The 20,294-nt window shown below is 41.3% G+C and overlaps 1 protein-coding gene across 2 annotated transcripts in view; it reads left to right on the top strand.

Annotated features, from left to right (window-relative positions):
* Nucleotides 1-19,879, top strand: part of igf2bp2a (insulin-like growth factor 2 mRNA binding protein 2a) — a 48,352-nt gene extending 28,473 nt beyond the window's left edge. For both annotated transcript variants that reach the window (XM_038720364.1, XM_038720365.1), the window contains exons 4-16: nt 1,178-1,229; nt 3,683-3,746; nt 4,768-5,055; nt 5,226-5,360; nt 8,410-8,532; nt 10,152-10,287; nt 12,258-12,395; nt 12,917-12,985; nt 13,735-13,857; nt 14,282-14,356; nt 14,590-14,721; nt 15,173-15,286; nt 16,660-19,879. In XM_038720364.1, coding sequence (XP_038576292.1) covers nt 1,178-1,229; nt 3,683-3,746; nt 4,768-5,055; nt 5,226-5,360; nt 8,410-8,532; nt 10,152-10,287; nt 12,258-12,395; nt 12,917-12,985; nt 13,735-13,857; nt 14,282-14,356; nt 14,590-14,721; nt 15,173-15,286; nt 16,660-16,758 — 1,548 coding nt within the window. In that variant the 3' untranslated portion in view covers nt 16,759-19,879. The remainder of the gene's footprint in view (nt 1-1,177; nt 1,230-3,682; nt 3,747-4,767; nt 5,056-5,225; nt 5,361-8,409; nt 8,533-10,151; nt 10,288-12,257; nt 12,396-12,916; nt 12,986-13,734; nt 13,858-14,281; nt 14,357-14,589; nt 14,722-15,172; nt 15,287-16,659) is intronic.
* Nucleotides 19,880-20,294: the final 415 nt, after the last annotated feature.

Genomic DNA, 20,294 nt, shown 5'->3' with positions numbered 1-20,294 from the left:
GGTGTCTCTGGGTTTCTACTATATTTACAGGTTATGGTCTACGTGCTCCTAGAAAACTTTCAAAAACTTCTCAGACCATTAAGAAATGTAAAAACATGAACATTATTGGACAAATTACTTGAGTAGCTCTCAAATCACTGTTTGTTTGACAGATATAAAACATTGCCACATGATTTTCCCCCATAAAATCTCAATGTGGACTGGCAAACAAAGGTCCAAGCTAAACCCAAGGTTGCTCATTCCACTAAGTGGTTTTGTCTCTTCAGCAGCTCCATCTGGAAATGTAAAAACTATTTATGCCATCTACCTATTGACAATTATTTATTTGCCATCTTCTAGTAACCATTCATTAATAATAAAGATAACTTTGAAATGGTTGAAAATAACTTCATTCAAGCACTTGCTCAAATACCAGGACATTATTTGAATATTAGCATTTTATGCTCTTCTACTCCACTGCATAATATATCAAGCAATATAAAATGAAAAAATGTAGTTAAAATTTGCTTCACTGCAACTAAAAATCTACTGTGTGTGTGTGTGTCTATCTATCTATCTATCTATATATATATATATATATATACATATAAATTCCACAAGCAATTTTCTTAAATTGCTTGTGGATTTAACTGAAACTCCCCATTCTTTAATTTTGTTTCTTTAATCATGTATACCCAGTAAGTGAACAGTTTGACTGTGACTTTGTGTGTTTTTCTGATCATGACCGAAGCTCTCTGACAATTTTATAGCCTTGGTTAGTAATATTACTAATGTTTTGTATTACAAATAGTTTTGTGTGTTGTCCATAAATTTAAACTTCTTTCCTGATTTGGGAAGTTAAAGGTAATCTTGTGGTTTGAACTTTACATTTGAATTACAGGTAGCTTTAAAGAAGTATTTACCAGCCAATTCATTGTGTTTTTTGCATAAAGTACTTTCATAAGTTATAGTAACTGCCAGCTCGTTTCACCATTACAAGCCTATAGCGAGCAAAAATTAAGTTTGTGTTAATCCGTTGCTTGGAAACATCTGTAGCTGTGCACTGTGAGCACCAGACCTGTGTAGGTGTGTGTGTGTGTGTGTGTGTGTGTGTGTGTGTGTGTGTGTGTGTGTGTGTGTGTGTTTTCATCAGTGGTCATGGTTGTGTCTCTAACTCACACTCTCATTTCTCCCTCAGGTTTTGGACGGACTTCTAGCTCAGTATGGTACTGTAGAAAACGTGGAACAAGGTACAGACCTCTTTGTGACACTCATCTCATCATCATCACGCTCCAACTGTTCAATGCATATGTGTCTATTTAGCAGCACACGCACAGAGACCTCCCAGTGAGTCAAGTCTCCCAGTGTGACTTGACTTCCTCGTTACCATCATCCCACACACCCATTATCTAAACATATCCCATCCCTGCATATAAATCAGCCTTTATCATCTTGTCTGCGCGCACGTCTCATACGTTTGACCCAGGGAGAGCAGCATTTCAATTACATGCAGCCTCTATAATAAGCACTGTGTATTGCCATGTGTCCCACTGGCCCCAGCGTATGGATTGAAGTGGGCAGACATGGCAGACATCCAGTAGTAATGTGTCCGTCTGTGTGTGTGTTTATGCCTGTACGTATTGTTTGGGGAGGTGCATCGTGGCAATGGGGGAGGACACTGAAGGCGCCTGTGGTGTGGTGAGACTTTTGCGCTGTCTGATGGTGTGTGTGTGTGTGTGTGTGTGTTTAAGTGTGTGTGTTTCAGCAGGGCAGACAGCACAAGAGCTATCCCTAGGAACTTTTTACTGTACACACACACATGCAAAGGTTGCGCACACACAGCGAAAAATACTCTTACACGCAGACACAAGCACACACAGTGTCTCTCTGTGCGTCAAAGCAGCCAAAGACAAACTACCACCCACTGTAGTCATGACAGGTGCTAAAAGAGAACCCAGCAGAGAAATTACTCCACTCAGAGTTTCCCAGATGCTGCTATAAAACAGCCTACTTCATCTGTATCATACCAGACACCAGCGCAGGTTTCCCTCTTCTTCCCTCTTCTTCCCTCTCTATCCCTCAGTCCAGCTCTCCGAACGTCAGAATTGCAGTTACAGTGTATGATCAAAGAGAGCAGGGAGTCAGCTCGATCTTGCATTTGTCCCCATCTTAGTCGCTCTCTGTGTCTCTGTCCAACTTCCTGTCTGGCTGTCACTTTTCTCCGCCTGCGTCCATGCGCTCTGGTTACCGGGTGAGGTTTTGGAGGAGTCCCATGTTCTTGTGTGGCATGGTGAAGGCTGGCGGTGTCGGGGAAGGTCGGGCGGGGGGGGGCGGGGCTGAGCTAGCTGTGAGCGCTGGGGTTCGGGCACCATGCCAGGCTCTGCCCACTCACCCTCTCTAAGCCAGCTGGGCACTCTCACAGATTTTAACCCTTCCAAACCTGCTGTCCGCCGCGCACTCACAAGTTTGGAAGTTTTCGTTTTAAAAAAGTCCACTTTTAAACATTTCTTTCACTATTTCAATGATCTTGGCATTTACATTGCATTTTTTGGCTCATTTATTTGGCTCATCTTTTTTGCTGATTGTCATTTTCTTTGTTCATGCGGTTAACTTGTCAAACGCTGCAATGGAGCTTATTAGCACATTTTTTTAAAGATATCCAATGCATCTGCAGTGAATATTTTTTCAGCAGGCTCTGGCATCAGCCCTCACAATCAAAGAGCAGCGGCTTCTTTGTTGACTCATCATTTTGACATTTAGCGGTTACACAAACAGACATCCATCTTGACAAAGCAAGAGATGCAGTTGTCTCTTCTGACAGAGGCCTTGGTAGACCAGAAGGCATTTTATCAATAAAACATGTTATGTTTCTTTTTCTCTCACTGTCACTCCCACTGTGGCTTTCTATACCACAGGTACTGAAAGTTAGACTCTTCACAGGTTGAATAAAGTTATTCTGTGAAATTAAGCAAAGCCCAAGCTGAAGTAGAATTAAGCAGGTTAAGGACATGTGTACTGTAACACTTACATTTACAATAATAAATACTAAATTTCATTACATACAAAACAATCCCTAATACGCGTTTAATATGATGGGCAGGTGATATACTTTTTTAATGCTAAATGACAAGATTTTGCAGCCCAGCCTCACTACTCAGAGGCCAGTATTTAAATTATATTGTTTTAAGCTAATTATACACCAATCAACTCATTAATTAATTGACCCATTCTGAGCTTGTTTCATCATTGTGTAGCTGTTCAGTCCTTTATAGCATGTTTTGGTCCCAGCAGAAATCAAACCCATAACTCTGGCAGAGTTCGCTCTGCTCTGAGCAGTACAGGACCACAAATCTTCTCAAGGTGTGTCTCTGCTGCGTGCTGCGTCGCACTTTATCACAGATTACTTGCTTTGTTTAGGCTGTCGTATCAAACTTAAATCCGTTATTGTGCAAGCGCCAGAGAGGCTATTGTGTTTAGCAGCTCCCGTCTGTAGAGGCAGCAGCGGGGTCTGGAGGGAAGCCAGTTTGGTGATGGCTGTAATGGATTCACAGACAAGTGGCTCTCTGGGTCACCACGGGAACCTGGACCGCGTGTCTGACTCACCTGCGGCAACAACAAAGACCTGCTATGTGCATGTGTAAATGTGGCTTTGTCTGCTGTATCTCATGTTTTTTTGCTTTTCCCTCTCTATCTTGTTTCACAGTGAACACTGATACAGAAACAGCAGTGGTGAATGTCACATACGCAACCAAGGAGGAAGCTAAAGAGTAAGGAGCAATCGTATGGCTTGTGATATACTTGCTTTTCACCTATGCATACGCAGACATGCAGCAGCAGCACGAGCAGCATTGTTCACATACTTGTCTGTGTACTTTGTGTGTACCTGGAGGATTAAAAAGTATACCCACACGGGTCAGAGCAGGGCCATGTCATAGACGTAACCAGAATATCCACCTTGCACAACCGGTGCATAATTAAAAATGGTGACACCCAAAGGAGGTTACTATGTTTTAATGTTAAGATGACGGCAGAAAAAGAGCAGCAACCTCTGTTAGAGTATACATCCGTATTAAGTTACGCTAAATATAAAAATGTACCTTTTTCTCTCCATGTCAGCCCTTTGTCCACACTTAGCGTGTACAGGGAGAACAAAGTTTTTGCAAAACGATGATCTAAGCATGCCCAGTCAGTATCAAGGGTGGTGATGGCTCAGTGGATAAGATGCATGCCTTTGGTGTGGGAGACCCGGGTTCAACTGTGATACAACCACCAATGTGTCCCTGAGCAAGACACTTAGTTGCTCCAGAGGTGTGTGACCTCTGACATATATAGCAATTGTAAGTCGCTTTGGGTAAAAGCATCAGCTAAATGAATAAATGTAAAATGCAGTAGAGTTAAAAAGACAACCCTGTGTCTCCTCTCATTGTTGTTGTCATTTGTTCAGAGCATGCTGCTGATGTTTCTTTACTTACCTCACTAATAGGGTCCTGTCCCAAATGTTCATTTGTTCAAATGCACCTTGCAGATGATAAGCATTCATTTCTTACTGAAGGAATGCAGGTTACCCAAAGCAGCATCATGCAGATATATCATAGGCATCAGTTTTAAATGTTAAAATCATTTTAAATGCGTTATACAAGCTCAAGACATAACACAGAATCTGTATACTGAGATATTATTTCCTTTTACTGACATTTACAATTGATTATATTGACAGTTAGACCCATCATTTTATTGTTGTTGCCTTATACCCCTTCCTGCTCCTCCACCTTGTGTTCCACCCTACAGAGCCATTGAGAAGTTAACAGGACAACAGTTCGACGACTACTCTTTCAAAGTGTCATACATTGTAGACATGGATGCTGCTCCGCCCGATGAGGCTCCCCGCACGCGGCGTGGGGGTCGGTCGTCCCGAGACCAGGGTGCCTCTCAGTCTGGGCCCTCAGGAGACTTTGGCGCTCCACGGCGACAACACGACTTCCCCCTGCGCATGCTCGTGCCTACTCAGTTTGTGGGAGCCATCATCGGCAAGGAGGGCCTTACCATCAAGAACGTCACCAAACAGACACAGTCCAAGTAAGCTAGGTTAAATAAAGGATAAATTTCATAAAATGAGTAGCCCAAAGTATTGTTGGGTAGAAGAGGGCATGTTTTTTGCCTCATATTTTTACATATTTATTATAAGGAATATGACAAACTTTATTATTCATTTAGTCCGTCTGTCTGTCTGTCTCCCTCTCTCTCAGGGTGGACATTCATCGGAAGGAAAATGCAGGTGCAGCAGAAAAGCCCATCACCATCCACTCAACTCCCGAGGGCTGCTCCTCTGCCTGCCGCATGATTCTGGAAATCATGCAGAAGGAGGCCAACGAGACCAAGACGTGAGTCTGCACTTCAGCATACTCAAAGATTCATAAATGTGCATATAAACACACTCAGATGTGCTTATGCAGAGCATGTATACACTCCCAGAGGGAGATTAACCATAATGTCTGCAGGGCTATAATCTTATCCTTTAACCTGCCTGCACACCTTTTAATCTCACTGTGCATTCTCTCGCTTGGACCACTAACACAGTAAACAAAGTGCACACAACACACTCACATAGGCTAACACGTGACCGCAGCTTAGCATTTAAGAAACAAGGCCAACATGTCTAATTGGGCTTGACACTTTTAACAAGACACTGCACCTTTTAAGCTTATGCTGCATCTGAGCATCAACACCCACCTTAAACACATAACCAGCGTTTGCCTTCATTTAATTGTGGAATTGCACTCCTTTACATCACCCTTGGTGATTTGTCAGTGTTGTTGGAGATACAAAGGCCAGAAACAGACTTTTGCTTCATCACGCTTAAATTGTATGTAAAAAAAAAATTGTGTGCATTAGGTCTGAATACACTTTTTATCTCTTGCTGCGATAACATCCCACTTTGTTTCCTGCCAATCTCCTAGCATCCAAAGGAATTTAGGTCTTAAATTATTGTGACCAAATTTGTGTCTTCTCCTTCTTCTTTGGTTTGCCAGAAAGACATTGAAGGCAGGTGTCACACCCTTAAAGGAATGGTTTTGGAAAAGATTCATATTTGCCATACAATGTGACAATAATAAAGAAGTCAGCTGCCCTGATTCACCTCAATCTATCATATCTGTAATCCTCCTCTCAAAAGTCACAATAATGTCCACACCTCTGCTGCGTGTCAACTAAATAACAGCGCCCTGCCCTGCCTGGGTGCCACACCTTCAGGAATTACCTCGGCCGTCCCACACCCTGTAATTTCATTGAGTCTAAGGAGGCCCAACATACAGTGAAAACCCCCAACAACTTCTAAACACTGTCATCTCCCCTCACCTACCCCACCACTCACTCCAAACTAACTTCACTTTACAGCAATGATCAACACTCACAGATTATAACATGCCCCGACCTGCCACCCCCTCCCATACACACACACACACACACACACACACCACCACCACCAAGTCTGTGACCCAGCCCTAAAGAAACCCCGAGCATCTGGTTACCCTCCATGACCTTAATTCACACTCACACCCCACAGTTGTCCCACACAGCAGGAATATAGATTATACAGAAATGATGCTCCTTCTATTTCCCTATCTACACACATACACAGGGTTTGTTGTTTTTGGTTTTTATTTATTTTAAAAGAAAAGAAAAAGTAATGCTTTGTTTTATGTGTTTATTTTCTACTAATTTCATGAATGTTTCCTGGAAAGAACGATGTCATTTGGTAGTAGTTATAGGCAAAAAAGAGACCAAGTTTTAAGACTGTTGTTTTAAGAGTTGTTTGTATTCAATTTAAAAGCAGATTTCCAGAGAAATTCATTTGAAATGGTGCTCCATTTAGCCCAATTAAACATGTGTTTATCATTATTATCAATTCAATTAATTAATAATTAATTAATAATTAATTAATTAATAAAGCTTTTATCATTGTGTCATGCATACAACTATGCCCAGCCAACTTTGCTTTGTTGTTTGCAAAAAGTCATGGATCAAAAAGCAAAAACAAACATGTGCTATATATTACTGGAGAAATCGGAATAAATACTAGTTAAATAGTTCATCTGGCCTCTTTTAGACTTTTGAGACATGGTTAGAGACTTAAACTTCAAAATCAAACAACCATTCAAACACCATCTGTATATCAGAATAGTTCAGCCATTTCATGGAAAATGAACTCTCTTAAATCATCATAATTTGAAAATGAGACTCACTTTCCACTTCACCCAAATTACGCAGCTTGCACAATCTGTTTCCCTACTAAAAACCTTTTCGGTTGCAGCCGTACACCACTTTTTGTACTGTGATATGAAAATTGACAGTTATCATACCATAATACTACTACTGCTAATAATAATAATAATAATAATAATAATAATAATAATAATAATTGTGTATTACTGTATACCGTGATATTTTCTGAGATGGTTATGGCACTGTGAAAATATCATACCGTTGCAACCCTTCTCAATAGCAAGAGGGAGAATACCAGTTCTGTGTAAAACTAAAGATCTTTGGCTTCTAGATAAATAAGATGTTACATTTGATTCATTCGATTTTGTTCGATGTGCACATTTCTCCTTAATTTTGGCTTTGAAAGCAACATTATTGTGAACCTTCATTCTTCATATATGTTAAATTGCATGCGTCCCTGTAGACACATTTTACACTTTTGCGTGTTCAGTTGAGCTGCTGTGAGAGGTTGTGCTAATTTAGCAACTGATTACAATCAATTAATTGGAAGTGTAACATTTGAACACTGTCATTTACTACCAATTAACTTTTTTTTTTTTTTTTACAGGAAATGGGAAAGATATTCGGAAATTATTAGGAAATAAACTGAACAATCTTAGAACTTAACAGCTTTTTATTTTGATGATAAAAATAAAAAAACAACTGTTTTACTGTTCTCAGACTCCAGCACATAATCAGCAGATCATTTTTATTTTCACACTGTTTTTCTCTTCACCTCCTTTTACCAGTGTTTTCTGGGCTGCAACAGTACCTTGTTTATTGTAAACCTTGGTGAACACTGAACACTGTTTTCTGGCAACAGGAAACACAACAATGTTTTGTGGAACAAGTCCAAAAAGTCAGCCATAAAACTGTTTTAAATTGATCTTCTTTTTTTATCTGTGAAAACCTATGAAAACCAAAAAGGAACCATTGTGCACACATCACTAAATAAAAGGCTTGTGTCTTAGCATTATTCCCTGTGCTTACCGCAGCACTTCCAGCTGGGCAGCTATCCACATTCCTGTTCATCTCTATCACACCATAGCATTCCTCACGCCGCATCAGTGACACTCAGCAGAACTTATATTCTATTATCTGTCCTAACCTGAGTGTGTGTGTGTGTGTGTGTGTGCGTGTGTGTGTGTGTGTGTGTGTGTGTGTGTGTAGGACGGAGGACATCCCTCTGAAAATCCTCGCTCACAACAGCCTTGTGGGCCGGCTGATTGGGAAAGAGGGCCGCAACCTAAAGAAGATCGAGGAGGAGACAGGGACCAAGATTACCATCTCCTCGTAAGTCGCCTCTCCCACTGCTTCCTCTTTTACGCGCTCTTTACCGCGGTGCTCTGTGGCTACGCTACTAGCTCCACTAGCACCTTCAGGAAAGTGAACACACCCTGGTTTGTGGCAGTGTGGAACAGCAGCAATTATACTTTCAAAGGCTTTCAAAGTTTTGACTATTCCCACAATGCACAAATGAGGGGCAGTCATTTCAACTTCTCAGTACAACACCTTTCTCCAGCAGCATCCCCAGCATGTGGTTTCCCTTAACTGAGTTTGTCACAGAACAAATGTGAGGAGTTGATTACAGCTCCTTCACTCCAGAACATGATATTAGAGAGGTGGTGGTTTTAACCACCCATTTAATGGGCCGTGCCCGCCTACCCTCGTTCATTTAGGACTAATGAATTGCTCTGTCTCCGCGAGCTCTGAGGACGCAATGAGCCTTGAGAAAGAGACATAGAGGAGGCAAGAGAGAGGGAGAGACAAAGACAGATGGAGAGCGTCCTTTTGAGAAGAGGCGAGCGGTACATTCAATTTTGATGGTTCCTTGAAATTCTGTGTCCTCCACGTCCACCCACACAGAGGAAAGAATAGATTGGTTCTACTTCAATAGCCCAAAGTTGTTATCGTTTGTCCAACTTCAAGGGTAACTGCTTTCTTGAGCAATCGGTTATTTGAGTATTGAAAAATACTTCAGGTCAGCTCACCTGCTGTGTAAGTCTCTTGTACAGGTAAGGGGGGAAAGTACTTCATCCGTAGTTGCAAAAGCAGTGAGAATAACTTTCAGGGCAAAATATTTTTTCACTCAAACTTTATTTTGAGTACTCACTCTCTGAAGAGAGGTTTATAATATCTTCTGTATCTTCTGTGTCTTCTGTGTCGAGTCTGAAAAGAAAATGACCCTGAGGGTGGCACCAGGTTTATCTTAGTTTGGGCTAGTCTGCTGTGCAAACTCGGGGGCGTAGACTTCATAAGACGTAGGTGTTTCCCAAATGGAGTTCATATCAACATCCAAGTTGTTAATGAGGACTAGGAAAGTCAGATTTTTCTGAATGCTCTGAAATGTCTGACTTACTTACACAGAAACGTCTGACAATCAAGCAGACACATCAGCCATATTCCATCATTCAGTGTAATTAAACCCACATTTAATAGATATAGTGTTATATTTTAATGAGTTGTATTTTTAACTTGCACACAAACAACTCTGTAATCAAAAATCCATCTTGAGTTGTCAGATGAATGCAAGCAAGATGTTAACATGGGCATGTTTCCCATCTCCACCACCATATGATGTCAATGCAGCATAGTGAAACCCTATCGAGTTGCATTATTGGAACTGAGGAACTAGTGTTTCTTGGAGGTGGACTATCATGGCCTCTGCTGCTTTGGTTTTGACCATGCTTTGTTTGTTTTTGTTTTTAAATCTGTGTCTTGTCCTCTGCGTGAATAGAAATACTAAATTACCTGTTTGCTAAGCAAGACATTTTAATGTCAGTTATTGATAATGATGAAAAAAATCAGCTCGGTCACCGCCACCTTCACAAGAGTGTGCCTGTTCTCTAGAGTTGAAGTTGCATATGCATATACTAATTTGTGTGTGTGTGTGTGTGTGTTCTCCCTTGCAGGTTACAAGACTTAACCATTTACAACCCTGAGAGGACCATCACGGTGAAGGGCAGCTTGGAGGCATGTTGTAAAGCCGAAGCGGAGATCACGAAGAAACTGAGGGAAGCCTACGAGAATGACATTGCTGCTATAAACGTAAGCCGAGCTTAAAGGTTATTATCTGCAGCACTCTTGAACGTTCACCACAGTGTGTGTGTGTGTGTGTGTGTGTGTGTGTGTGTGTGTGTGTGTGTGTGTGTGTGTGTGTGTGTAGTTATGATCTCAGGTTGACTCACATAGACTGACAGGTGAGCAACGGAGAGGAGTGATGATATAAAACAGGATAACATCACTTCCCCATTCAGTACATGTTACCACCAGCATTAGTAATACCCGTTGTTGTCTGCTTGGTAAATGGATAAGAGTAAACGATCGCTGAATAGCTCATCAGTGACTCGGGTGTTTGAGCACAGTGTGTCTGTGTGTGTGTGTGTGCGCCTGTTCCTCAGAGCCTCTGACTCACTTCCCCGCTGTGTGTGTCGTTGTTCCTGCTGTAACACACTGCGTTTCCCAGCATCCATCTGATATCTGTAGGCCGCTCTCTCTCACCCAGCTCCCCTTTCACACTGCCCCGATTACATCACACACACGCACAAGTGCTGCAGCCAGAGAGGTCAACCTTAAGAGAGATAGCGATGATATCACGCATTGCATTGCGTTAAAGTAGGGATGAATGCTGATAAAGGGATTATATCCACCGTGATGATGCTCTTTATGATTAACAGCAGTTCCTCGTGGAGAGACTCAGAATCATTATCCCAGCATATCTGATTTCTGTTTTGCTGCACTCACGTGAACTGCCAATTGTTTTTCTTCCAGTTTTGATTTTCCAAATATTGGCTCAGAAGTAATCATCAAGAAGTACCACGCAGCATGCGGTTAAATTGTTCTGGCACCTGTTGGGGCTGACTCTACAGTAAGCGGTGAGGGCCATCTAGCGTGACACTGTGGATATTACACACAAGGCTTTCTGGGAACAAGGAAGTGAAAGGAGGCCGCGTGTCATGTCAAGGCCATGAAACCAGAATAGCTGACTTGACTTTGAGGGGAGAAATATTTTTTGCCATGCCGTTACACAGCAGCAAACTCGTCCTGTGAAAAACATGTATCTCCAAAACATCAAACATCTTTTCATGAGCTAAGAAAAGCAGCCCTGTGTTCAGCATTGTGACAGATGGTCCAGTGAGGTTTTTAATGGTTTATTTAGCTGAAGAAGTAGGAGCATTTTCTCCACCCATAGATGAACACTTGGTCCTTTATTTTATCTGAAAAATACAAAATCACAGAAATTGGTCATTTGTGGTTTTCACTTGACAGTGACCAAATAACACGAATAAAAGCACTTTTTTATGTAATGGATTTAGTGTTAGGAAAGAAACAGTTCACACAACAAGGGCTGCCACTAATCTGCCTGGATCAACTATCCAAACCCAAATATATTCAGTTTAGTATAACGGAAAACAAAGAAAAGCAACAAATAGTTGTAGCCAAGGAATGTTTTGTATTTTTGCTTCATTATTTATTTAAAAGATAACTCGGGTATCAGAACAGTTGCTGACTGCTTGTCTCAGCTCAACACGTCACATTTGGCAGGACATATTTAACTTACCTTGTAGATAAAAAGAGAAAAACCTGAAAAGCAACATTTAGGTTCATTTCTGTGACCCCAATAACAGTCAGATTGAATTGACAATTTTGGAAATTATTGATGTTTGTTTGTTATTCAAACAACAGGTATTTTTACTTGGAAGTAGTCGATTACATTTTCTCCTTATTTTTTTCTCTTTAACTCTTATTGGCCGTAGATTTCCTATGCTGTGCTCAATGATCTTTGTTTACTGTAAACTGTAGCAGTCGGTGTCCTCGTGCAGCAGGAAACATGGATGTCTGGGGAATTAAAATCCAAGTAAAAAGCTGTTTAATCTGCTACTTAAAAAAACTGCATATTTTTGCAGTGAAAATTGGTATAAAAGAAAATTAAATAAAAATAATCTGCGTTAATTAAATCCAAATGTAGTTTTCCAGTCGTGACTAAAATCTGCCACTCCCTCTCTTCTTCTGCACAGCAACAGGCCAACCTGATCCCAGGCTTGAATCTGAACGCTCTGGGAATCTTCTCCTCTGGTCTGCCGGTGCTGCCCCCTTCTGCTGGACCACGCGGTGCAGTGCCCCCTGTGGCACCAGCAGGATACAACCCATTCTTAGTAAGTACAGTATGCTTTGCAGCAACTGCACAAAACCATAAAAGCTAGTGAAAAAAAGATTAAAAAATGCTTCTTTTAGACTTTACCGCTGTGGGGTTCAGCCGCCCAGCTTACTGATGCGCAGCTCCTGCAGGGATTAGTTTAAAGCAATTTGTTCCCACATGGTAAACCAGGTTCCCCCTGAAGTGCTTTTTAAAGAAACAATACTGTGTTGACTCAGGTCTTCCTGCATGCTGTTGTACACAGTTTGAAACAACCAGAATTCCCCCATCTTCTCCAGAAATGAGTCAGTTTGTCTGTAAAACAAAGTATCCACTCATTGCCTGACGAGGTCGAGCCAAAGTGGTGTGAGACAGAGTGTGAGAATGTATTTGCCTGCATCGTAGTCAAGAAAGTTAGTGTGTGATTCACTGTGAGTTTAAATTCCCCCTAACAACATCTCGAGTTGTGTATACGCATGTGTGTATAAATGTGTGTGCTTGTGTGCCATCTGATCGGTGTGCTTGTCACTTCACTTTCAGAGTCACTCTTCACAACTCAGTGGCCTGTACGGGGTTCCTCCAGCAAGTGCCACCCCTCACCAGCACTCAGTATGTTCCCTACAATCTGCACTACTGTCAGTGTAGCCTTGGTGATCAGAGACTTAGATTTGTTGGTGATGGTAGCTAATTATTGTAATAGTTGAGGGCATTTAAAGCCATGCTTTTTAGCACACAAGAATCTTAGGAAAAGCCTCAAACCGTGGATGTTTTCTAAGCTGTACGTGCTGAGTAAAGTCTCTCTTTGCACTGTGACTTGTGGTAAACATGCAAGGAGCTGCCACAGTGTAAAGAAAAAGATATGAGACTAATAGAGCCGGAGACATAAATAACACTCTGTGACAACCTCTCAGTCAGCATTTATGTCTAACAGCGAGTCTGGCATTCCTGCGTACCATCACCCAGTCACCAGAACACCACAAATATTTCTGGATGGGGACTTTTCAGCCCAGAGTGGTCCTGTGGCTCGTAAAAATTCACTTTGTAAACCTCGAATACACGAGTGTTACCAAGCTAAGATAAACAAAAACATAGGGCAACCATCGGCCTTAATAGGAAATGTTCCGTTCAGTCCCAGCTAGAGTGGGATGTTTACCTGAAGAGAAAACCCTCGAAGAGTGCTCAATTTAGCTTTCCTTGCATGTGGTGTCATCGTTTTCCGCTGCTCTTCAAGTATATGACGAGTTAAGTAAAATTAAAGCACTTTTCAGTGTTTTTCTCTGCTACCATCAGCGGTGGAGTTTAGCAAAAAAGAAATTGTGAAATGTATTTTCCTGTGCGCTCTGTTTTTTGTATCTCAGCAACAGGCTCAAGAACAGGAGGTTGTCTACCTCTTTATTCCAACTCAGGCGGTCGGGGCCCTAATTGGCAAGAAGGGGCAGCACATCAAACAACTCGCCCACTTCGCTGGAGCTTCCATCAAGGTGGGTTTGCTGGCGTCAATAGAGCGCTGACTTCAGTTAGGAGGGGGAAAGACGCGGTCGTTACACCCTCAAACACGAGTTGAAGTTAAGGTGAAGTTATCAAGTTTGCAGTCAGTGCTGGCTGAGTCAACAGCACTTCACGGACCACATCTGAGGATGTTAGTTATTCGTGGTCAAAGACAAAAACAAAAATAAGGAGATGACTAGTGAGTTGGGCATTTCAGAAAGCCCCTCAAGCCCTGTCTAGTGAGGTGGGACAGCTGGTCAATTCTCATAACGTAATCTAAGGCAATGTATTTGTAGGAATTTGCTCAGATGATTCACTGGTTACATGGATAGAATGACCACAGAACAAATTCACATTTTATCTCCTTGTTTGTCTCCATAACCTGTTTGTGTGTGTGTGTGTGTGTGTGTGTGTCAGATTGCCCCAGCTGAGAGCCCAGATGTGACTGAGAGGATGGTAATCATTACTGGAACCCCAGAGGCTCAGTTTAAGGTAAAAACACTTGACACACAATGTGTGTACAAATATGCATTAAAATGTCATTATTATATGCTAAAATTGTATGCAAACATTTTGAGGATGAGATTGCTACTTAAAATTGCTATAGATTTAAAAAGAAAATCATGATTATTATATTTCCTGTATTATAGTAAACTGCAGTGGATCACTGTGTCCTCCCATTTTCCCCAGTCTCTCCTTGCCTCATACCCTCCTCTGTATTCCAGGCCCAAGGTCGGATATTTGGGAAGCTGAAAGAGGAGAACTTCTTCTCAGCGAAGGAGGAGGTCAAACTGGAGACGCACATCAAGGTTCCCTCAACTGCAGCCGGCAGGGTCATTGGTAAAGGCGGCAAGACGGTGAGTTGATGCTTAAATTGCATTGACTGTGTAAATTATTTAGTACACAGTAGGGATCTCCATAAGCATCAGACATTTTTGGCCAAATGTAACAGTAACAGTCGGTCAGCAAAGAAGAGAAAGTTTTTTTGTTGGCTTTTAAATATTTCATTTCCACTTCACACCCAGAAGACTGTAGTTTGAACTCTGCTCGGGGAAAAAAAAACTCTATCAACATTCTCTATATTAAAAAGTAACTCAGCAAGTTGTTTTGAAATGAGCTACTATTTATATTTACACAATTGCATTTACTTGGACTTGCACTTACTGTACACCAAATAACACCTGTTTTCTTCAAAGGGTGTTTTCAGTGTGCCATAATTTGATACTTTGTCTGTCAGCATGTTTTGTAAGTGAGGCTGGAGGTGACATTCAAAGCAAGATGATGATCTCTGGAGTGTTTTTTCCCCAGGTAAACGAGCTGCAGAACCTTACAAGCGCTGAGGTCATCGTACCGCGGGACCAAACTCCAGACGAGAATGATGAGGTCTTTGTGAAAATCAGTGGGCATTTCTTTGCCAGCCAGGTACGCAAAACAAGGTGTAAGGCTCTGTGAACAGGGGAGTCATTAAACAGTGTAATGTCTTACTGGTCGGTGTGAGCATGTTGTCTGTTTAACAAAGATATAACAGCAATTATTTTTGGACAAAACAATCCCAACTCAAGGTTCACTTACTGTACTTGATTTTTCTGAAGCTTTCAACCATATCACATGGTCTAGTGCCATGGAGACAACTAGGCATGCAAGCCCAGTAGCTTTTAATAATTAATTAATTGTAAACAGATCCATCTACGAGACAACTGAGCAAACTCCATCCAATGATGAAGACTGTCTGATATGATTGAAATCTCCAGAACAGGTTAGAAAGTGGACCTTGAGTTGGGATTGTTTTGATCTTTGATTTTTGATTTTTGATTTTCTCGTGTACATGTACAAAAGCTGTATTGTCAAAAAAAATGAATGATGATTGTAATGGAAAATTGTGGTATTCCTGGTGAGGGATTGAGCAAATAATTGAGTTACAACAAACCGTTGTCTTTATCTGTTAAAATTGTGGTTTATTAATAAAAGAGAATAAACAGAGAAGTACAACATAAATCAGCTGGACCAGAGGTTCTGTCTCCTAGGACAGTCATCAACATCTGGCCCCAAGCAAATGGATGCATAATCATTTACACAGGCTAGGTTTCTATGTTTTGGGGAACAAAGATCCTCACCCAGCCTTGACTGGTCCCAGTCAAGGCTGGGTGAGGAAAACAATAAAACAACTTCACATCTCTGACCTAAACCCTACACATGTGGACAGACTAGGATAATGAGTATTATAATAAAAAGAAAAGGTTAAAGAAAAGAATATATATTAAAAGAATATATAAGACATAATAATAATAGAAAAGTAGTACTATTATAAGCACTTGCATAAAAGAACTAAAAGAGAAAACAATTTTCTGCCATCACAATGATAAATTCAGCTGGAGCTCACTGGTTTGGTTTTGCTTTTTATTAGTTTGACACCGTCCCCAGCTAACGGCACCAACGCATATTTATACCATACATTAATACAATTGACAGACAGATAATTGCAGGGGGAAAAATAGAGGAAAGCAAATGAAAAAGAAAGAAAAACACATAAACAAACATACAATTCATCCCCCCTCATATTTCAGCTTACCCTTCTTGATGCTTTGCAATTCATAGAAACTTGTCAGTTATCTGCACATCAACAGTCTTTCAGATACATTTTACATATATCGATGTATATAATTCCATGTAGGATTTAATGATCATTATTCTTCCTTTTTACATTGTGGTAGTTCTTCCCTGTCCATTATTTTAATGTCAACATCTTGTCATGAGACAATTAACTCCTCGTCCCACATGTGATGTCTCTCCAACAGACTGCACAGAGGAAGATCCGGGAGATCATTCAGCAGGTGAAACAGCAGGAACAGAAGCACCAGCAGGGCGCCGCCGTGTCACCGCACCACTCCAAGTGACCAGCGGGGTGGCTCCAGCGGGCGCCAGCCAATGAATGTAGCCCTCCCAAACGGACAGAGACCTACCAAGACAAAGGCCAAGGCCAAGGGGGACATGCAGGGCAGACCAGCAGCACCGGGATCAAAACCAAAGAACTTCATTCGGGGGGAAACAAGTGAGAGCCAAAGGCTGAGGGCATTGTGTGCACTGCCAGCCCTGTGAGAGCAGATAGAGTGGGAGAAATCGTACTGATATAATATAATATTTAAAAAAAGACCAAAAAAAAAATTCTAAAAGAAAGTTGGAAATGGCAGAGAATTTGGGAACTGTTGTCTTCACAGTTAAAAAGGTCAACAGGAAATAGTATGTCGCCCTGCATAACGTTATCTCTTTAGTTGGACTAACATAGGCCTAACAAACAGATAAAGCTGTATTAACACGAGCGTATACGAGGCATTGTGTTTGATATTTTGGATTAGAGCGAGAGAGAGGGACAATGGACACCTTCTCTCACAAGAGATTGAGATGATCTTCAGACTGTAAGATGAAATATCCTTAGCAGTATTAATACAGAGTAGAAAAGTATATTGATGCACCCGGAGGATGCGCTGTTATTTTTGAAAATGACAGTACAACTCGGTGGAGTTTTTAATATTTTGCTTGTTCCAGAGATTGATTGGGCTGTGACAGCCACATAAAGCGGTTTCCCTTGTTTGTTCACATAGGCCACTGAAATCAAAAAAGAAAACCCCTATAAAGTAAATATGGTGAATGGTTCTGAGTCTTTGTAACAAGCCTGTGTGTGTGCCAACGCAAAAGATAACGTCCCTCTCCATTCATGTCTGATGCTACACTTTATTTTTTTTCTTTCTATTCTGCTAACTTCTGCTTCACTTTCTCATCACTCTCTCTCTCATCTGCCATTATGTATTTTTAATAGGATAAAAAGGTTTGTTTTCAATAAACACTTTTTTTTCTCCATAGGCTTTTGATAACATCAAACTGACTGCCACTTTTGCTCAACAGAATAGATGTTAACTGCAACAGAGGGATTTTGGTTTTGTTTTACCAGTAAACTGGTATCACTCTCCCATGCTGTACACTAGACTATATGTACATTCATGCTTGTTGTCCTAATATTAAAAAAAAATCCTTCGACGACGACCAGAGCAAAAATTGACGTCTTAAAAAGAAAAGTGGTGCACCTTTGCTTGTTAATGGGCGACCAGTCATTGTGAACGTGCACCTGCCACACGCTCTGCCTTATGAGGACGTCAGGAGGGCCAACACAAAATGTGAGCTGAGGGCCCAGAACGGGGAAGGGGTTTTTCAGGGAGTGCGGGATGGGGAGGGTGCAGACTCGTGGTGTGGAGTGGCAGTGAGGAAGAGTTTGGGGTTAAAGGGGTGGGGGGGGGTGGGTGTTATGGGGAGGCACTGTATGACCTGTGGTACACACACAACCGCAAACATGACCGCAGCCGCGTTTGGCTTTAACCCCTTTTGTCAGGGAGCTTTCTAAAACGGCATGACAGCTGTGAATGTACAATATGCAGCCTTTTTAGAAATATCACCCCTGCCGTGTCCAGCAGGCCGGGCCAGAGGCACAGACACACAGACTGTCATTCTCACTCTCGCTCTCTTCTTTTAACTTTTTTTTTGTTTTATTTTGGCGAGCTGGCCTACCACTCTGTGAGTACGCTGGACACGCAGGTCCTGGTGTCCCCTTGTGCTTTACTTTGGAGACCATGGAAGCTTGTTGCCTTATTTTGTCACCTTTCAGACTTCACCCATCAGCTTCATCTTCCAGACACAAGGTTATTGCCAATACGCACAGCTTCCTCCGTGTGTGTGTATGTGTGTGTATGTGCGTGTACGCAAGCGTGTGTGTATATATATATAAAAGAGAGAGTAATATTTATGAATCTATTTTTTTCCTATTTTGTGATGAGAGCTATTGATAAGAAACTAAAAGAAAACAAAGTCCTTTTCTTTTTTTCCTCAGTGGGACACTGCCATATTATTTTGAAGGGAAGTGTTTATTTTCTTGAAAACTAGACTATGAATAATAATATAAATAAAAACCTGAAAAAATAGGAGAACAGTAAAGTGAACCATCGCGTTAACTTTGGTCAGGATGTGAACAGTGCGCATGTCAGTATTGTGATCTACCTCAGGCTTCAGGGTACCTCAGTCCAATCTTTCATTTCCCCTTTTCCACATTTTGTATGCCTTGTTACCTGATCATTTTGAGCGTTTTTAATTTTCTTTTTTAATGAAAAAAAAAGAAAAAGACAAAAGACCTACAGTAATCTTTAAACTCTTCAGGTCCAGCCGACTAGTGAAACTTTGTAAACCGTAGTCAACTCTGTTGGACTGTCTTTGCCTGGACGCAATACAACCTCTTAATGATACACGTCAAAAGGATTTCAAAGTTTTTGCTAGAAAGGAATGAAGAGCAGGATCTAAGGGGTACATACCTGCCCGAAGTGGTTCTGAATGTGGATGTTGTGTACTGATTTCACCGTCAAAGAAAGAAAAATATACAAATCAGTTGATAGAAACAGAAACCAACCAACTGTACCTCCTGTTTTTCCTGACTGTACCTCCAGGTTTTTTAGAGTTTTAAAAATAACAATGAAGTTTATTCATTTGTGGGAAAAAAAATAATTTTATAGCAACCCAACCCGATCTTACCAGCTCTATTTGTTAACAGCATACTCTGGGGTTGATTTGAAGAAAACACGAAGCTGCAAAAATACACTGACAGGACTCTTGAACATGGTAGTCTTCTGTGTAGAATGTAGAACAACTCTAGTCGTTGAAATGTCACTGTGTACAACAAGATAACTGTATATCTGTAAACATGTACGATAGAGTCACACATAAATGCATCGTTTTCTGTCTTTCTATAACACTTACCAGTCTGCACCTGCGTTGTGAGATATGGTGGGAGAAATTTAGAGCGTCACAGCTTCCCTCAAAACTGACCTCTAAACGGTTTTCCCATCAATCTACCGATTTAATTTTAATTTTTATTTGTGCTGTACATTTCAGAATTACCTCTCAGAATCCAAGGCTGACTTTAGTTACTAAAACCGATGTAGGGCAAAAGAATTAAAATAAATGAATGATATAGTGAAATTTAGTGTTTTTGTCTTGTTGTTGACTGTTGAGAGTTGATTTTTACTTTTTGGAGGGCAGACGTTTGTCATCAGATGAGGTGGATCATTTTTGTCCCAGTGAACACAGACTAGCAGTGCTTAAACAAAACATAAAGGTCTATCAAACTCACACAATGCCTGAGGCTGTTTCAGCAAGCCTCCCCACAGCCGGTACAGTACCTCACACTGATGATGAGAGCTCACCAGAGCTGATTCAAATACCCCGACCTTACCCACACGGATGCAGTACGGTGCTTCTACTCGAACGCATGACTCCTGTGGTGGTCTGCTTCACTGTAGTAGGGCCATGTCGCGGGGAGAAAACGGCTTTTCACGGTAGCACTGGAAACTGTAGTTTGTCACTCGTGGTTTGTTTGACTGTCAAGCAGTAGCTT

The sequence above is a fragment of the Micropterus salmoides genome, unplaced genomic scaffold, assembly GCF_014851395.1.
Source record: "Micropterus salmoides isolate LMB-PRFRI ecotype aquatic unplaced genomic scaffold, ASM1485139v1 Ms_hic_scaffold_15, whole genome shotgun sequence".
NCBI lineage: Eukaryota > Metazoa > Chordata > Actinopteri > Centrarchiformes > Centrarchidae > Micropterus > Micropterus salmoides.
This window is presented reverse-complemented; position numbering and strand designations above follow the sequence as displayed.